Here is a 20,477-nt window from a genome sequence, read left to right on the forward strand (position 1 = left end):
TCATTTTGGAGGTTCTTTGTCTTTGTTTTACTTTTTTAATCTTGTTTGATATTGTTGGATTGGACGTGGCCTACGCACACCTGATTTGGGCCAAAGAAGAAAAGGTTTTTACATTGCGTGTTCTCTAGTTTATATACTTTAAACAAAGCATCATCTTAAGTCATTAATTACATCACAATAACTTCTTATATTCATTGGAGTAAAGCTATTAGTATCAATATAATTGGCAAAAGTTTTACAGAAATTTAATAAGGTACATATACACATTTAAGTATGCACCTATTCTAGCTTAAAAAAAATTACATTTATCTTTTCTAATCTATTCCCATGTTGATGCCTTGTCTTCTTCCTTGCTATGGATAAGCAAGGAAGTACTCATATAATCAATTTTTATTTCATCTATTAATTTAGCTTTCCTTGTAAGATAGCTGTCAAGCCCCACTATATTGTTCACAGATAAATGTCATTATTGATGCCATTTCTCATTTTGGTTCTCTCCAATTTCCCTGTGGCCGCAGACTGTGTCAATGAGGGGCTGAAATCTCAGTGGCATTAAATAAATTAATGGATGTCCCAGCAGAGTTTTCTGCAGAGATGCCCTTTTGTTGCCTTCTCTGGAGCTGCAGCAGCAATGTCTGTGTGCAGACCTGAGGGCAGATCAGTGCTGGCCCAGCAGCTGTGCCCAGCAGCAGCAGCACTTGGTGTTGCCAGTGCTGCTGCCGTGGCCCTGCCCCGCTGCCCTGGTGGCCCTGGTGTTGCTGCAGGGCCTGAGTGCTCTGGGGGCCACGCACAGCCCTGGGGGTGGCAGTGCCGGGGCTGCAGCAGGGACAGGCCATGGGCACTGCTGGGGCAGCGCTGATGCCTCAGCCCAGGGCCTGGGGGCTCCAGGCTCCTTGCCCAGGCTCTCTCAAGAACACACCCAGGCAAATGCTCAGCACAGAAACTGCCGTGAGCAGCCCCAGGCTGGCTGTGGGCAGGCTGGGGACAAACAGCATGGCTGGGGCTCTGCAAAGGCCCTGGGGGAGATGGGAAGGAGCAGCAGAGCAGGGGCTGATCCATCCCCAGTGCACTGCACAGCCCAGGGCAGCGTCCCAGAGCGTCCTCATGGAGCTGCCAACAACATCCCCCCTCTGCAGCCCTGGTCTCTTCCCCAGCTCACACAGGTGCCCCATCCTTGCAGGCACAGACACGGCAGCACTGGCTCAGCAGCCCCTGTTTGCATTGCACAGAGCAGGGGGAGCACCCCCATGCTGTTGCTGTGGGGACATGAACCTGAGGGAGCACAAATGCCATCAGCCCCTGGGGCCAGCAAGGGCTGGGGGACACCAGGGAAACCACTCAGCTTTGTCCTGGCCTCTGCAGTCAGCCAGAAAGTTTGTTCCCATCAGCTGGGAGTTTCCTGTGTCACTGCAGACGCTGTTGCTCAGAGCCAGGGCAGCCTGGCAGCCATCCCCAAACTGCCCAGAGCATTTCCGCTGCTTCAGCTTTGCTTTCTTTCCTCTTTCTGGCACAAATTTCTTCCTATTTTGCAGCCCTGTTCCCTGCCCTGCAAACAACCCATCCCTGTTTGCCCTTTCCTCTCTGGCCCCACTCCCCATTGCAGTTCCTGACTTGGTCCCATGGGAACGTCCCTTGGGCAGCAGGATCATCCTGCAAGTGCTGCAGGAATTGTCTGCAGGCTCCTGCAGTGCCTGGTGCTGCTCCTTTGCCAGAGGCATCCCAGGCCAGGGGGGCACATCTGGGCTGCTGTGTCTGGCTCTGGGGCTCCCTGTTCTGGGCAGTGAGGAGGAGCTGCAGAGGCTCTGCAGGACTGACAGGATGGCCTTTGGGGCTGGCAGGAGAAGCTGAGGGACCTGGGCTGCTGGAGCTGCTGAAGAGGAGGCCCAGGGCTCATCCTGCAACTGCTCCAAGGGTGGTTTCAGAGAATCTCAGAACCAGCAAGGTGGAAAAAGGCCTTGGAGATCATCAAGTCCAATCTTTTCCCTGACACTACTTTGTCTCCCCTGAGCCTCCTCTTCTCCAAGATAAACCCCAGCTACCTTAGCCACTCCTCACAGGACTTGTGATCCAGACCCCTCCCCAGCCTTTTTGCCCTTCTCTGGACATGCTCCAGCCCCTCCATGTCCTTCCTAAATTGAGGAGCCCAGAACTGGACAGAGCATTCAAGGTGCTGCCCAACCTATGCTGAGCACAGGGGAAGAATCCCTGCCCTGTTCCTGCTGGCCACACCATTCCTGAGCCAGGCCAGGGGCCATTGGCCTTCTTGGTCCCCTGGGCACACTGCTGGCTCATGTCCAGCCTTCTGTCCATCAGTCCCTGCAGGTCCCTTTCTGCCTGGCTGCTCTCCACCCACTCTGTCCCCAGCCTGTTGTGCTGCAGGGGTTGTTGTGGCCAAAGTGCAGGACCCGGCACTTGGACTTGTTAAACCTCACCTTGCTGGATTTGGGCCCTGGATCCAACTTGTCCAGGGACCTCTGCAGAGCCCTCCTACCCTCCAGCAGATCAACACTCCCAGACAACTTGGTGTCACCACAGATCTATGAGTTCCTAGAGGGTCCCAATGGTCTCCGTGATTCCATGAGGCCTCTCAGTGTCACAATGTCCCTTTGGTTCCATGGGACCCCTTGGTGTCACAAAGTCCCTTGGATCCTTGGGATCCACAGTGTCACAATGGTGCCATGGACCCACAAGGCCCTGCAGGGTCACAGTAGCCTCCATGGTTCCAGGAGGACGCATACTGTCACAATGGACTCTTTGCTTCCATTCAGCCCCACAGTGTCACAATGGCCCCTTGCTTCCCCAGTGCCCTGCAGTGTCACAATTATCAGAGAATCAGCCAGGCTGCAAAGGACCTTGGAGAGCATCAAGTCAATCCTGGCACCCAACACCACCTTGTCACCCAGACCATGGCATTGAGTGCCACATCCAGTCTTTCCTTAAACACTTCCTGGGATGCTGACTCACGCACCTCTCTTGGCAGTTCATTGCAATGCCAAATCATCCTTTATGTGAAGAATATTTCCTAATGTCCAGTCTAAACGTCCCCTGGAGCAGCTGAAGGCTGTGTCCCCTTGTCCTGTCACTGTTTCCCAGGAAAACAGCCTGACCCCTACCTGGCTGCACCCTCCTGTCAGGGAGTTGTAGAGAGTGATGACGCCTCCCCTGCGCCTCCTCTTCTCCAGGATAAACATCCCAAGCTCCCTCAGTCGCTCCTCACAGGACCTGTGCTCCAGACCCTCACCAGCCTTGTTGTCCTTCTCTGGACAAACTCCAGCCTCTCGGTGTCCTTCTTAAACTGTAGGGCCCAGACCTGAACACAGCACTCAAGGTGCTGCCCAAGCAGTGCCAAGCACAGGGGAAGATTCACTGCCCTGGTCCTGTGTGGTAGTGTTCGCAGGGGTCCCAGGACAAGGGAAGAGATGAGAATCTTGACTCCCTATTTCAGAAGGCTGATTTATTATTTTATGATATATATTATAATAAAATAAAATGATATGTTAAAACTAAAAGAATGGAAAAAGGATTTCATCGGAAGGCTAGAAAGTAAAGGAATAGAATGTTATGAAAATCTTGTGACTGACCACAGTTCAAACAAAACTGGACCTGTGATTGGTCATCAAGTAGGAACAATTTCACCTGCTGTGTAAACAATTCTTCAAATCATATTCCAAAGCAGCAAAAAGTGGAGAAGGTGAAGCTTCTCAGCTTCTCTGAGAAAAGATCCTGGTGTGATGGTCGTGCTGGCCACACAGTTCCTGATCCATAGGAGTGCCGGGGGTTGGATGAGTGAAATGGTGGGGAGGGGGTGGGGACAAAATCTTGATTGGCAGCCATGAAGGGTTTTGATCTTCTTATCTATGCAGATTACATTAGGAGTTGCTGGGGGTCAATATCAATTGAACATTGCTGATACCAAAATATAAAAAGGAAAAGAAAATATGAGAAAACAGTCCTCTCTGCTTTTTTTTTTTTTAATATAGCAGATTCAACTTGAATACACTTCTGCAATGTGTCTAATTTGCAACAGAAGAATGGAAAACTTCAGTTATACCCATGGACCTTTCTTCTTCTGGTGTTCTGAAGAAATGTTTATGAGCCTTTTTCAGTGAATTCATTAAGTGAAGAGCTCAAGAAAGAACAGGCCTCTGGAATAGTAAAACTCATCATCAACCTCCAAGTGGCTGAGGATCCATCCCCATCAGAGCAGCAAAAAACAGAAATGGGCACAGCTTTTTGGGTTCCCCAGCTTTGGCATGGGCCCTGGAGCAGGAGCAGCTCTTGACGGCCCCAAGGCCGGGGTTCTTGTGCTGCCCTGGGCAGATGGGATGGCAGCAGGGGCTGCAGAGCTCTCAGCACCTCAGGCAGAGTGGAGCAGGGCAGCCAGGGAGCCTCCTTTGGCCTTGGCCAAGCACCTTCCCCCATGGTGGGTGTCCTGGGTTGACTATATGATGCTTTTATCCCCAATCGTCTCATTCTGTTTATGTTGAATAATAATAAGTTTTGTACCTTTAAGAGTGTTACAGAGAGTGAAGAGGGAGAGAGAAGAAGCGCGCAGTTTTGTTTTTCAGACACTGCACTCCTCCACATTCCTGCTCCTGACTGTGTTGTCTGCGGACGGACAGCGGGACAGAGAGCTCTTTTTTTTGCTTTTTAGTTAGTGTTAGCTAGCTGAGGCAAAGAAGTTCCCTGGACTGTTTTTTCCCTTTTCTTTGGACCTCTTGGAACTGCTCTGGACTGAACACCCAGGAGAGCACCGGCAGCTGCAGCTGTGGCCACCGGGCCAGCCCTGGCCTGCGACCATTCCAGCACTGAGAGACTGATCAGAGACTGAGTGAGCTGCTGCTTGAACCCGGGGTTTTTCTCAGTTTGTCATCTCTTTTAGAGTGGCAAGGGGTCTCATTGTTTTGATACTGTTTTGGCCTTATTGTTTAATAAACAGGGGGTTTTTTTCCACCTTTCTCCAAGGAGGTATTTTTCTTTCCTCCCGGACCAGTTGGGGGGAGGGGCCGATTGGATCTGCTTTTCCCACCGGAGCTCCTTTGGGGGGATTCTTCCCCAAATTTGCTCTAAACTTGGACAAATACATGAATTGGCGCCCAACGCGCGGCTGGAAAATGTGGAAAAAAGCCCTATTAATTGTGTGTCTGTGGTTGTTAAAGCAGTTAGTAGCTATGCTGCTTGAACCCCTGATGTCTCTGGTTGAGAACGCCTCTGTATGGCTCTGGGCTCTAGACCTTTTTGAGGTTTCAATACCTTTCTGGTCATTAGGGTTATTGTCCTTAACAAGTAATTTTTACGGTAGAGGGGTACGGATTGGAATAGCTGTTGTGCTGGCCTTGGTGATAATGATTTATAAAGCGTTCAAAAAGATACTGACCTCTGTTTACAGCATGTATGGTTTATGGTTTCTTCATCCTACCCTGCATCCCAATTCCAGTGGTATGTTTTGGGAATTTATTAGTAACTACACTCAGTCTGTTAGAGGAGGAGCTAAGAATGAGACTTTCCAGCCTTCCCTTTCCCTCTTCTCCTTTGGATCGGTTATGTCACTTTTTGAGAATGTTCAGTTTCCCCTGAATGTTAAAGAGACCATCTTTCTGGTATTTAATTTGGTAAGTTTCCTCTATATGGTCTGCAGCTTCTCTAGAATGAGGGCTGAGATATCCAGAGGAGCTGGTGAGACCCCTGATCCAGAAGCAGATGCAGGCGTGAAAAATCCTGAGTGGGGTGGAGAATGGGAAAATATAGGCCAAACCCTGAAGGAATTTTCTGATCCTGTAGACTGGGATTTCCCACGGGAACAAATTCAGAACGCAGCAGAGGTGGGGAAATACCTAAAGGAGAAGTGCCATGACGATTCTAAGGAGAAAAGGCTAATTGCAATAAGCTGGGCCCTGGCCTATGCTTATCGCACTTTGTTAGATACTGTCGGGCAGCAGACAGAGGCAGGGGGGCAGGGAGATAAATCAGCTATCCCAGTCACTCAAGCTGTAGCCAACAGCCCAGGCTCAGAGCCAGCAGCTAGACCAGACAGTGAGCCTAAGCCAGCATCTAAACCCATGGCTGTTGCTACCAGTACTAGAAGTGGGAAACGCACGGAAAAAACTGATCGACCAGTGGATGATGATGATGATGATGGTGGTGATACAGGAGAAGGAACCTCAATGCCTCCTGACGTAAAATCAGGAGTCAAAGCAGCAGGTGCAAGATCAGACGCAAATATTGAGTCTTATTCCCTGAAGGACCTTCGTGGCCTAAGGAAGGACTACACTCGAAGGTCTGATGAATCCATAATTAGTTGGCTGGTCCGTCTCTGGGATGCTGCAGGCGAGGCTACAATTTTGGATGGCACTGAAGCCAGGCATTTGGGATCCCTGTCACAGGATACTGTCATAGACCAAGGAATGATGAGGGGGGCTAACTCTCAGAGCCTCTGGGAACGGGTCCTAAGAAGTGTGGCAGAAAGATACCTGTGTGCAGACGATCTCTATATGCAGCAGACTCAGTGGAAGACAATAGAGCAAGGGATCCAACGCCTGAGAGAAATGGCCGTGGTTGAGATTATCTTCTCAGATGATGTAACAACTAGGAACCCAGACTTAGTACCATGCACGTCTGTGATGTGGCGAAAACTCGTACGACTCGGGCCACAAGAATATGCCTCTGCCTTAGCCATCATGAAGAGGGATGAGGGGGGTGAGACTGTGCTTGACATGGCAAGGAAGCTCCGAGCATATGCAGATGCTGTACATGGCCCAACACATGCCAGAATCGCAGCGGTGGAAACACGTCTTCAAAAATTAGAGGACAAGATAGAGGAGGGTCACAAGAAACTGAGGGAGGAGATTAAAGAGAGCTTTCTCCAAATCTCGGCGGTACAGATCAGAGGTTCTGGTACCCAACGCAGACGTTCCCCAGACGGCGAGAGAAGGTACATCCCACGAGCTGAGCTGTGGTTCTATTTGCGTGATTGTGGAGAAGACATGAGGAGATGGCATAGACAACCTACCTCTGCTCTGGCACAACGGGTGAGACAACTGAAGATTCAGAGAGGAAGTTCCAAAAGGGAAGCAGCTCCAGTGGCCAGTAACCGAACTGTCACATATGATGATAATGACAATATTTTTGATCCCCTTGAAGGAACCTCCAAGACATATGCCCAGGGAAAGAAGGATAACCAGGCTTAGAGGGGCCCTGCCTCTAGCCAGGTAGAGGCTGGGGAAAACCGTGTTTTTTGGACTGTGTGGATTCGTTGGCCTGGCACATATGAACCACAAGAATACAAAGCTTTGGTTGACACTGGTGCACAATGCACATTAATCCCATCAAGACATGTGGGGACAGAGTCTGTTTCTATTGCTGGTGTGACAGGGGGATCACAGGATTTTACTCTGGTAGAAGCTGAGGTGAGCCTGACTGGAAATGAGTGGAAGAAACACTCTATTGTGACTGGCCCAGAGGCCCCATGTATTTTGGGCATAGACTACCTTCGAAGTGGGTATTTCAAAGACCCAAAGGGACTCAGATGGGCATTTGGAATAGCTGCTGTAGAGACAGAGGGTGTCAAGCAGTTGAACAGCTTGCCTGGACTGTCAGACAGCCCATCTGCAGTAGGTCTCCTGAAGGTGGAAGAGCAACGAGTGCCAATTGCCACCTCAACAGTGCACCGCCGACAGTACCGAACGAATCGAGATGCTGTGATCCCCATCCATAAGATGATCCGAGAGCTGGAGAGCCAAGGGGTGGTCAGCAAGACCCACTCACCCTTCAACAGCCCCATCTGGCCTGTGCGAAAATCTGAAGGAGAATGGAGATTGACTGTGGACTATCGTGCATTGAATGAAGTGACCCCACCCCTGAGCGCTGCTGTGCCGGACATGCTGGAACTCCAGTACGAGCTGGAGTCCAAGGCAGCAAGGTGGTACGCCACTATAGACATTGCCAATGCATTTTTCTCCATTCCTCTGGCAGCAGAATGCAGGCCTCAGTTTGCTTTCACCTGGAGAGGCGTGCAGTACACCTGGAACCGATTGCCCCAGGGGTGGAAGCACAGCCCCACCATCTGCCATGGACTGATCCAGGCTGCACTGGAAAAGGGTGAGGCTCCAGAACATCTGCAATATATTGATGACATCATTGTGTGGGGGAAGACAGCAGCAGAGGTGTTCGAGAAAGGGGAGAAAATTATCCAGATTCTCCTAAAAGCTGGCTTCGCCATCAAGAAGAACAAAGTCAAGGGACCTGCTCAAGAGATCCAGTTTCTGGGAGTGAAGTGGCAAGACGGACGGCGTCAGATTCCCACCGATGTCATCAACAAGATCACAGCAATGTCTCCACCCACCAATAAGAAAGAGACACAAGCTTTCCTAGGCGCCATAGGTTTTTGGAGGATGCATATTCCCGAATACAGTCAGATCGTGAGCCCTCTCTACCTGGTCACCCGTAAGAAGAACACTTTCCACTGGGGCCCAGAGCAGCAACAAGCCTTTGCACAGATCAAGCAGGAGATTGCTCATGCAGTAGCCCTTGGCCCAGTCAGGACAGGACCAGAGGTGAAGAATGTGCTCTACTCTGCAGCCGGGAACCATGGCTTGTCCTGGAGCCTTTGGCAGAAGGTGCCTGGGGAGACTCGGGGTCGACCACTGGGATTTTGGAGTCGAAGCTACAGAGGGTCTGAAGCCAACTATACTCCAACAGAGAAAGAAATCCTGGCTGCCTATGAAGGAGTCCAGGCTGCTTCGGAGGTAATAGGCACTGAAGCACAACTCCTCCTGGCACCCCGACTACCCGTGCTGGGGTGGATGTTCAAAGGCAAGGTTCCTTCCACTCACCATGCCACCAGTGCTACATGGAGCAAGTGGATTGCTCTCATCACTCAGCGCGCCCATATAGGTAAACTGAATCGCCCTGGGATTTTGGAGGTCATTACAAATTGGCCCGAAGGTGAAAACTTTGGTCTCTCTGATGAAGGGGAACAAGAAGAGACACGAGCTGAAGAAGCTCCACCATACAACCAACTGCCAGCAGAAGATACACAATACGCTCTCTTTACTGATGGGTCGTGCCGCATTGTGGGAATGAACCGGAAGTGGAAAGCAGCTGTATGGAGCCCCACACGGCAGGTGGCAGAGGCCACTGAAGGAGAAGGTGGATCAAGCCAACTTGCTGAACTCAAAGCTGTTCAACTGGCCCTGGACATTGCTGAGAGAGAGAAGTGGCCAAAGCTCTACCTTTATACTGATTTATGGATGGTAGCCAATGCTCTGTGGGGATGGCTGGAGAGGTGGAAAAAGGCTAACTGGCAACGTAGAGGAAAGCCAATTTGGGCTGCTGAAGAGTGGAAAGACATTGCTACCAGGGTAGGGAAGCTGCCTGTGAAGGTCCGCCATGTAGATGCCCATGTACCCAAGAGTAGAGCTAATGAGGAGCACCAAAACAATGATCAGGTAGACCAAGCCGCAAAGATAGGGGTGTCCAAAATAGACCTAGATTGGGAACATAAAGGAGAGTTATTCTTAGCTCGATGGGCCCATGATGCCTCAGGCCACCAGGGCAGAGATGCCACCTATAAGTGGGCACGAGACCGAGGGGTGGATCTAACCATGGACAGTATCTCTCAGGTTATCCATGACTGTGAGACGTGTGCCGCCATCAAGCAGGCCAAGCGACTGAAGCCCCTCTGGTACGGTGGGCGGTGGTCCAAGTACAAGTATGGGGAGGCCTGGCAGATTGACTACATCACACTGCCCCAGACACGCCAGGGCAAGCGCTACGTGCTGACCATGGTGGAGGCCACCACTGGATGGCTGGAAACCTACCCTGTGCCTCATGCTACAGCCCGGAACACCATCCTGGGCCTGGAAAAGCAAGTTCTGTGGAGACATGGCACCCCTGAGAGGATTGAGTCAGACAATGGGACTCATTTCAAGAACAGCCTTGTCAACACCTGGGCTAGGGAACATGGCATTGAGTGGGTGTACCATATCCCCTACCATGCACCAGCTGCAGGCAAAGTGGAGAGGTACAATGGACTGTTAAAAACCACATTGAAAGCATTAGGTGGGGGATCTTTCAAGAACTGGGATCAGCATCTGGCAAAGGCCACCTGGTTAGTTAACACCCGAGGCTCTACTAACCGAGTCGGCCCTGCCCAATCTGAGCCTTTGCAGAGAGTAGATGGAGACAAAGTCCCAGTGGTACATGTCAGAGGTTTGTTAGGGAAGACTGTGTGGATCAATTCTGCCTCGAGTACAGACAAACCCATTCGTGGGGTTGTCTTTGCTCAGGGACCAGGTTGCACGTGGTGGATAATGCAAAAAGATGGAAGAACACGATGTGTACCTCAGGGAGACCTGATTGTTGGATAAAACCTGTATAAATATCACTGTTTCCTGAATGTTATTACCATTGTCTGTGTATAGTTGTATAATGGATGTATCATGTATGTACTTGTAGAGTTAGAATTTATATTAGTTTTAGTAGTAAGCAGACGATATGGGGATAAGGGGTGGAATGTCCTGGGTTGACTATATGATGCTTTTATCCCCAATCGTCTCATTCTGTTTATGTTGAATAATAATAAGTTTTGTACCTTTAAGAGTGTTACAGAGAGTGAAGAGGGAGAGAGAAGAAGCGCGCAGTTTTGTTTTTCAGACACTGCACTCCTCCACATTCCTGCTCCTGACTGTGTTGTCTGCGGACGGACAGCGGGACAGAGAGCTCTTTTTTTTGCTTTTTAGTTAGTGTTAGCTAGCTGAGGCAAAGAAGTTCCCTGGACTGTTTTTTCCCTTTTCTTTGGACCTCTTGGAACTGCTCTGGACTGAACACCCAGGAGAGCACCGGCAGCTGCAGCTGTGGCCACCGGGCCAGCCCTGGCCTGCGACCATTCCAGCACTGAGAGACTGATCAGAGACTGAGTGAGCTGCTGCTTGAACCCGGGGTTTTTCTCAGTTTGTCATCTCTTTTAGAGTGGCAAGGGGTCTCATTGTTTTGATACTGTTTTGGCCTTATTGTTTAATAAACAGGGGGTTTTTTTCCACCTTTCTCCAAGGAGGTATTTTTCTTTCCTCCCGGACCAGTTGGGGGGAGGGGCCGATTGGATCTGCTTTTCCCACCGGAGCTCCTTTGGGGGGATTCTTCCCCAAATTTGCTCTAAACTTGGACAGTGGGGCTGAGTCCTGTGGCAGCTGCAGCTGCTGCTGTGCCCTTGCCAGGGGCTGAGGTCGTGGGGCAGTGCCCAGAGCAGCCTGGCCTGAGCAGAGCTGTGGGGCCAGGGCCAGCTGGGCTGGGCTTGGGAGAGGCCCTTGGTGCTGCCCAGAGCTCAGGGCAGCTGGCAGAGCTTGCAGGGAGCTGGTCTGGGCTCAGAGAGCCTGGCCCAGAAACCATCAGTGTCCATCTCAGCCTGGCTGAGCGTGCAGGGGCAGGACTCAGGCCAGGCCTTGTGGGGCAGGGCCAGCGCCTGTGCAAGGCATTGCAAACAGGCAAGTGGCCCAGAGGCCGGCAGAGCCCAGGGCAGGGCTGTCTGTGCAGCCCCACAGGTGCCACGGGCTCTGCAGGAGCTGGCAGAGGCTGCCCAGCAGGGAGGCCATGGGGCACAGAGCCCCAAGGCTGCTGTGGGCACCACGGCACAGGGGCCATTCCCAGCCGCAATGCTCCTGGCCTGGGCTGGGCCTGCACAGGGGCTGGGCCACCATGGCTGGGCCAGCACAGGGGCACAAAGGGGCCACGCAGCTGCTGCCGGGGCTGACAGCAAGGCCAGGCACACACAAGCAATTGCTGAGCATGGCCTGCGCTGGCCAGTTGGGGGCTGCAGCAACACTCCAGAGCCCAAAGAGCCTCCATGGCTGTTCTGGAGACCAAGGCTGCAGCAGGAAAATGCAGGGCTGCTGCAGGATGGGGAGGGCATTGAATTCCAGCACACACCTCAGCACTCTGATGATCCCGGCACCATGCTGGGCCCTGTTTCAGACTGGAGCAGAGCAGATGTTGATGGGACAGGAGCCCTGCAGGGCTGTCAGGGACCTGCAGCTTGCAAGGTGCTCTGCTGTCCCTCAGGTGCTCTTGGAAAGATCCAAGCCCTGCTGGGCACCTAAGGGCACAAGTGGCACTGCCTGTTAAAGGGCACACAACTGATATATGCCTGGATAGGGGCACAGGTTTTAATACCTGTTAGTTTCATAATGTACAAGCGAATCTTTATTGTCTGGGTCATTTGAAAACTTTTGAGAAATGGCAATGTTTTCCCACCAGTAACAGGAATTTCCTGGATCTACTGGATTCTTCTTCTGATGGCAAGAGAAGAAATACTCATCTTTCCCTCTGTCTTTGCCACCAACATTCAGTATAATATTTAATGACCCTCTCCCTTCAGGTGTTTCCAGCTCTCCTGTTGAAATGGCCCTGTCTAAGAACATCTGTTCATTTAGAGCAGCTGCATCTATGTCCTTTCCATTGCTCCCAGATTTTCTCATCCAGATGCTCTCTGGTCATTCAAGTGCCTCTCAACTGACTGGTTTCATGCTTTGAACATCAGGGAGTTGTCAAATCTTTCTGAAGTTCAAATAAATATCACATTAGACAGCATCCTAATGGTGTTTATATCTATCACAGAATTACCATTTCTTATATCTTTGTCCAAAACTCTTGCTATACGACAATCCCTGGGGAATGGTGGACATGTCAGATGCAGCTGGGACATCCCAGAGAGCCGTGGAAAGAGCTGTGATGGTTATTAAACTGTTCAAATGTTCAACTTGTGTTTGTTCGCAAGAAACCTTTCTGTGCCTCTGAGTATCACCAGTCCCTAAGACCAAAGGACACAAACCTGATGAGTTGTGGCTCCCACTGCAGGGGCTGCACTTGGACCTTGGCTCTGCACAGGAGAGCTCTTCATCCCCTTTCTCTCTTTTCCTCCCTCTGGGCATGGAAGAGTCTCCTGACTTCGGTGTGTGACTCATGTGTGCAAAGAGCAAATCTGGGCAGAATCAGGGCAGGGAGTGTTTGGGGGGACCTGGGGATCTGTGCTGGGCACAGAAGGTGTTTTCCATTTCTCTGAGACTGTCTGCTGTGGAAAGCAGATTTAATATCCAGCAGAGGAATGACTTTTGCATTTAATGGAGCCATGCCTTCCCTTGGCTTTGTTGGCTGGCAAGAAATGAACATCACTCTGTGTCTTGGGCAGCTCCTTCTCCAAGGAAAGCAGGTGGAAGTTGGAGCCAAGGAGCTGAAAGCTGCAGGTAAAGCCCGGGCTGGAGGGAGCTCAGATTTTCACAAGGTTGCTCTGAGTGCCAGGGCTTGGATGGGGGAAAATGGTGGGGTGGGGGTAGAGACAGAGTCTGATTGATTGTCAGCTCTGAAGGGTCTTGATTTTCATATCTATTCAAACTGAATGAGGAGCTACTTGGATTCAGTGTCAATAGGAGACTGCACAGACTGATTTATGAACAGGAAAAAGTCCCAAACAGGACCTAAAAATGTTTTCTCACTGTCTTTTAAAATATAAGGCATTCACTTAGAACACACTACTGAAATCTATCAAATTAACCACAAATATTTGAACACTTAAATCAAATCAACACTTAAATCAAACTCCAGAGGCTTGGGTTCTTAAGGTGTTAAATTAATGTTAATCAAAATTTGCAGGAGCACAGAAACAGAAGAAGAAGACATAGAAAGAGAAAGACCAAAAAGATACAGAGAAGCACATAGACAGCTACCACCTCCGGGATTCCAGCTGTGTTCAGATGGAAATTCCAAGAGGATTCAGGGTCCAGATGTGTGCTTGCCTTCTGGTCAGCCTTCTATACCCCTTGGTCTTGCTGGACCCTTCCCGCAGATGGGACTAGGGCTCATTTGCTCCCGCAGGAGCTGGGCTGGGGCTGCAGAGGTGGCTGTGGAGCATTGCCTGTGCTGTGCCAGAGACTGGCAGACACTGCTGGGCTGGGATAGAGGAACTGGGGGTATTGGGGTTACAGGCCAGGGCAGGGCTGGACCTGCCCATTCCTCCCCCCCACACTAAAAGTTTCAAGCCAAAAATCTTCTCCAGTCTGCCACAGTAAGGCAATGTTGGACGTGAAATCCCAATTCTGGTCATGGGCACCTGGCCGAGAAGGGCAGCTCTTTTCCATAGGAAGGAAAGCAGAGAATCTTGCCAAGTGTTTTGGGAAGAGACGAAAGGTGACCCTCATGAAACCACTGCCAGCCAGACTTGTCCTGGCAATATTCCTATGGGAACAATCCCTGGATATAAGGAAATTTGGAGGTGAAATTTCAATTCTGGCCATACGTGCCTGGAGCAGAATGTCAGATCTTTTCCATAGGAAGGAAAGCACGGAGCACCACTGTTTCAATAGTGGATGAGACCCTCAACATGCCAAGGTCAGCCTGACCTCTTGGGAGGTCAAACCAGCCAGACCTGTACTGTATTCCTTTGCTTTTATGGGGCCCTGAGGTGTCACAATGGTGCCTTGGTTCTGTGGGGCTCCACACTGCCACAATGGCTCCTTGATTACAAGAAGACCTGAAATGTCACAATGGACCCCTTGTTCGATGGGATCCCACCGTGTCACAGTGGCTCCCAGGTTTCACAATGGTCCCACTGATTCCATGAGGCCTTGCAGTATCACAATGGTCTCCACGGTTCCCCAGGCCCCACAATGTCACAGGACTCCTCTGTTCCATGAGCCCTGCAATGTCACAATGGACCTTTAGACCCTGGAGGTTTGCAGTGTCACAATGGTCTCATTTTGGCTCCACAGTCTCACAAAGGTCCATTGATGACTGTATGTGTCTAGGTTTAGAGCAAGTTTGGGGAAGAATCTCTCCAAAGGAGCTCTGGTGGGAAAAGCAGATCTAATCGGCTTTTCTTCTTTCAACTGGTCTGGGAGGAAAGAAAAAAATACTTCTTTGGAGAAAGGTGGAAAAAAACTCCTGTTTATTAAACAATAAGACCAAAACAGTATTAAAACAATGAGACCTCTTGCCACTCTAAAAGAGATGATAAACTGAGAAAACTCCGGGTTCAAGCAGCAGCTCACTCAGTCTCTGATCAGTCTCTCAGTGCTGGAATTGTCGCAGGCCAGGGCCGGCCCGGTGGGCCACAGCTGCAGCTGCCGGTGCTTTCTTGGGTGTTCAGTCTAGAGTAGTTCTAAGAGGTCTAAAGAAAAGGGAAAAAAAACAGTCTAGGGAACTTCTTTGCCTCAGCTAGCTAACACTAACTAAAAAGCAAAAGAAGAGCTCTCTGTCTCGCTGGCTGTCTGCAGACAACACAGTCAGGAGCAGGAATGTGGAGGAGTGAGTGCAGTGTCTGAAAACAAACTGCGTGCTTCTTCTCTCTCTCTCTTCACTCTCTGTAACACTCTTAAAGGTACAAAACTTATTATTATTCAACATAAACATAATGAGACGATTGGGGATAAAAGCATCATATAGTCAACTCAGGACATTCCACCCTTTATCCCCATATCGTCTGCTTACTACTAAAACTAATATAAATTCTAACTTTACAAGTACATACATGATACATCTATTATACAACTATACACAAACAATGGTAATAATATTCAGGAAACAGTGATATTTATACAGGTTTTATCTAACAATCAGGTCTCTCTGAGGTACACATCGTGTTCTTCTATCTTTTTGCATTATCTACTACGTGCAACTTGGTCTCTGAGCAAAGACAACTCTACGAATGGGTTTGTCTGTACTCGAGGCAGAATTGATCTACACAGTCTTCTCTAACAAACTTCTGATATGTACTACTGGGACTTTGTCCCCTTCTATTACATTCAAGGACTCAGACTGGGCAGGACCTGCTCGGTTGGTGGAACCTCGGGTGTTAACTAATTAGGTGGCCTTTGCCAGATGCTGCTCTCAATTCTTGAAAGATTCTCTACTTAAGGCTTTCAACTGGGTTTTTAGTAGTCTATTGTACTTCTCTACTTTTCCTGCAGCTGGTGCATGGTAGGGGATATGGTACACTTACTCAATGCCATGTTTCTTAGCTTAGGTGTTGATAAGGCTGTTCTTGAAATGAGTCTCATTGTCTGACTCGATCTTCTCAGGGGTGCCATGTCTCTACAGAACTTGCTTTTCTAGGCTTAGGATGGTGTTCTGGGCTGTAGCATGAGACACAGGGTAGGTTTCTAACTATCTAGTGGTGGCTTCTACTATGGTCAGCACGTAGCGCTTGCTCTGGCGTGTCTGGGGCAGTGTGATGTAGTCAATCTGCCAGGCTTCTCTATACTTGTACTTGGACTACCGCCCACTGTACTAGAGGGGTTTCAGTCGCTTGGCCTGCTTGATGGCAGCACACGTCTCACAGTCATGGATAACTTGAGAAATACTGTCTATAGTTAGATCTACTCCTCGGTCTCGTGCTCACTTATAGGTGGCATCTCTGCCCTGGTGGCCTGAGGCATCATGGGCTCATCGAGCTAGGAATAACTCTCTCTTATATTCTCAATTTAGGTCTATTTTGGACACTTCTATCTTTGCAGCTTGGTCTACTTGCTCATTGTTTTGGTGCTCCTCGGTGGCTCTACTCTTGGGTACATGGGCATCTACATGGCGGACTTTCACAGGTAGCCTCCCTACCCTGGTAGCAATGTCTTTCTACTCATCAGCAGCCTAAATTGGTTTCTCTCTACGTTGCCAGTTAGCCTTTTTCTACCTCTCTAGCCATCTCTACAGAGCATTGGCTACTATCTATGAATCAGTGTAGAGGTAGAGCTTTGGCTACTTCTCTCTCTCAGCAATGTTTAGGGCCAGTTGAACAGCTTTGAGTTCAGCAAATTGGCTTGATCTACCTTTTCTTTCAGTAGCTTGTGCAACCTGTCGTGTGGGGCTCTATACGGCTGCTTTCTACTTCCGGTTCATCTTTACGATGCGACAGGAACCGTCAGTGAAAAGAGCGTAGCGTGTTTCCTCTGGTGGCAGTTGGTTATAGGGAGGAGCCTCTTCAGCCCGTGTCACTGGTTCTTGTTCTTCTTCATCTGTGACACTAAAATTCTCACCTTCGGGCTAATTTGTAATGACCTCCAAAATCCCAGGGCGATTCAGTTTACCTATATGGGCGCGCTGAGTGATGAGAGCAATCCACTTGCTCCATGTAGCACTGGTGGCATGGTGAGTGGAAGGAACCTTGCCTTTGAACATCTACCCCAGCACTGGTAGTCGGGGTGCCAGGAGGAGTTGTGCTTCAGTGACTATTACCTCTGAGACAACCTGGACTCCTTCATAGGCAGCCAGGATTTCTTTCTCTGTTGGAGTATAGTTGGCTTCAGACCCTCTGTAGCTTCGACTCTAAAATCCCAGTGGTCGACCCCGAGTCTCCTCAGGCACCTTCTGCCAAAGGCTCTAGGACAAGCCATGGTTCCCGGCTGCAGAGTAGAGCACATTCTTCACCTCTGGTCCTGTCCTGACTGGGCCAAGGGCTACTGCATGAGCAATCTCCTGCTTGATCTGGACAAAGGCCTGTTGCTGCTCAGGGCCCCACTGGAAATTGTTCTTCTTGCGGGTGACCAGGTAGAGAGGGCTCACGATCTGACTGTACTCAGGAATATGCATCTTCTAAAAACTTATTGCACCTAAGAAAGCTTGTGTCTCTTTCTTATTGGTGGGTGGAGACATTGCTGTGATCTTGTTGATGACATCTGTAGGAATCTGACGCCGTCTATCTTGCCACTTCACTCCCAGGAATTGAATCTCACGAGCTGGTCTCTTTACTTTGCTCTTTTTAATGGCGAAACCAGCTCCCAGGAGGATCTGGATGATTTCCTTCTCTTTCTCAAACACTTCTGCAGCTGTGTTCCCCCACACAATGATGTCATCAATATACTGCAGATGTTCTGGAGCCCCACCCTTTTCCAGTGCAGTCTGGATCAGTCCATGGCAGATGGTGAGGCTGTGCTTCCACTCCTGGGGCAATCGGTTCTAGGTGTACTGCACTCCCCTCCATGTGAAGGCAAACTGAGGCTTGCATTCTGCTGCCAGAGGAATGGAGAAAAATGCATTGGCTATGTCTATAGTGGTGTACTACCTTGCTGCTTTGGACTCAAGCTCATACTGGAGCTCTAATATGTCTGGCACGGCAGCACTCAGTGGTGGAGTCACTTCATTCAATGCACGATAATCCACAGTCAATCTCTATTCTCTTTCAGATTTTCGCACAGGCCAAATGGGGCTGTTGAAGGGTGAGTGGGTCTTGCTGACCACCCTTTGGTTCTCCAGCTCTCTGATCATCTTATGGATGGGGATCACAGCATCCCGAGTGGTTCTATACTGCCGTCGATGCACTATGGAAGTGGCAATTGGCACTCGTTGCTCTTCTCCCGTCAGGCATCCTACTGCAGATGGATTCTCAGACAACTCAGGCAAGGTGTTCAATTGCTGGATGCCCTCTGTCTCTACAGCAGCTATTCTAAATGCCCATCTGAGTCTTTTTGGGTCTTTGAAGTACCCACTTCGAAGGTAGTCTATGCCCAAAATACATGGGGCCTCTGGGCCAGTCACAATAGGATGCTTCTTCCACTCATTTCCCGTCAGGCTCACATCAGCTTCCACCAAAGTGAAATCCTGGGATCCCCCTGTCACACCAGCAATAGAAACAGACTCTGTCTCCACGTGTCTTGATGGGATTAACGTGCACTGCGCACCAGTATCGACCAAAGCTTTATACTCTTGTGGTTCCGATGTGCCAGGCCAACGAATCCACACAGACCAGAAGACACGATTTTCCCTGGCCTCTACCTGGCTAGAGGCAGGGCCCCTCTAAGCCTGGTTATCATTCTTTCCCTGGGTGTATGTTTTGGATGTTCCTTCGAGGGGATCAGACATGTCATCATCATCATACCTGGCCGTTCGGCTACGGGCAACTGGAGCTGCTTTCCTTCTGGTGGCTTCCTTCAGTTCACGCACCCGTCGTGCCAGAACAGCGGTAGGTTTCCTATCCCACCTTCTCATGTTTTCCCCACAATCACACAGGTAAAACCACAGCTCAGCTCGTGGGGTGTATCTTCTCTCACCATCTGGGAAACGTCTGCCTTGGATGCCGGAACCTCTGATCTGTACTGCTGAAATTTGGAGAAGGTCTTCTTTAATCTCCTCTCTAAGCTTCTTATGGTTCTCCTCTATCTTATCCTCTAAGTTCTGCAGACGTGATTCTACCGCTGCGATTCTGGCATGTGTCGGGCCATGTACAGCATCTGCATATGCTCGGAGCTTCCTTGCCATGTCAAGCACAGTCTCACCCCTCTCATCCCTCTTCATGATGGCTAAGGCAGAGGCATATTCTTGTGGCCCGAGTCGTACGAGTTTTCGCCACATCACAGACGTGCATGGTACTAAGTCTGGGTTCCTAGTTGTTACATCATCTGAGAAGATAATCTCAACCACGGCCATTTCTCTCAGGCGTTGGATCCCTTGCTCCATTGTCTTCCACTGAGTCTGCTGCATATAGAGATCGTCTGCACACAGGTATCTTTCTGCTACACTTCTTAGGACCCGTTCCCAGAGGCTCTGAGAGTTAGCCCCCCTCATCATTCCTTGGTCTATGACAGAATCCTGTGACAGGGATCCCAAATGCCTGGCTTCAGTGCCATCCAAAATGGTAGCCTCGCCTGCAGCATCCCAGAGACGGACCAGCCAACTAATTATGGATTCATCAGACCTTCGAGTGTAATCCTTCCGTAGGCCACGAAGGTCCTTCAGGGAGAAGGACTCAGTATTGGCATCTGATCTTGCATCTGCTGCTTTGACTCCTGACTTTACGTCAGGGGGCACTGAGGTTCCTTCTCCTGCATCATCATCATCATCATCATCATCCACTGGTCGATTGGTCTTGGCTGTGCATTTCCCACTTCTAGTGCTGGTAGCAACAGCCATGGGTTTGGCTGCTGGCTTCGAGCCTGGAGTGTTAGCTGCAGCCTGAGTCACCGGGACAGTTGCTGATTTATCTCCCTGCCCCCCTGCCTCTGTCTGCTGCCCTAGAGTATCTAGCAGTGTGCGATAAGCATATGCCAGGGCCCAGCTCACTGCAATGACCTTCCTCTCCTTAGGCTCATCCTGGTACTTCTCTTTCAGATATTTCCCCACCTCAGCTGGGTTCTGAATTTGTTCATGGGGAAAATCCCACACTATAGGGTCAGAGAATTCCTTCAGGATTTGGCCCATATCCTCCCATTTCCCACACCACTTAGGATTTTCCACACCAGGGTTTACTCCTGAGTCAGGGGTCTCATCAGCCCGTCTAGAAATCTCAGCCCTCAATCTAGAGAAGCTGCAGACCATATAGAGGAGACTTACCAAATTAAATACCAGAAAGATGGTCTCTTTAACATTCAGGGGAAACTGAACATTCTCAAAAAGTGACATAACCGATCCAAAGGAGAAGAGGGAAAGGGAAGGCTGGAAAGTCTCATTCTTAGCTCCTCCTCTAACAGACTGAGTGTAGTTACTAATAAATTCCCAAAACATAC

At 49.9% G+C, this 20,477-nt stretch overlaps 1 protein-coding gene across 1 annotated transcript in view; it reads right to left on the minus strand.

The window, feature by feature from the left end:
* LOC141730027 (uncharacterized) overlaps positions 1–20,477 on the minus strand; it is a 100,632-nt gene that overhangs the window by 25,362 nt on the left and 54,793 nt on the right. The window contains exon 5 of the mRNA XM_074546665.1: positions 16,555–16,562. Within this exon, the coding sequence (XP_074402766.1) occupies positions 16,555–16,562 (8 nt within the window). The remainder of the gene's footprint in view (positions 1–16,554; positions 16,563–20,477) is intronic.

Source organism: Zonotrichia albicollis, chromosome 9 (genome assembly GCF_047830755.1).
Source record: "Zonotrichia albicollis isolate bZonAlb1 chromosome 9, bZonAlb1.hap1, whole genome shotgun sequence".
Classification (NCBI taxonomy): Eukaryota; Metazoa; Chordata; class Aves; order Passeriformes; family Passerellidae; genus Zonotrichia; species Zonotrichia albicollis.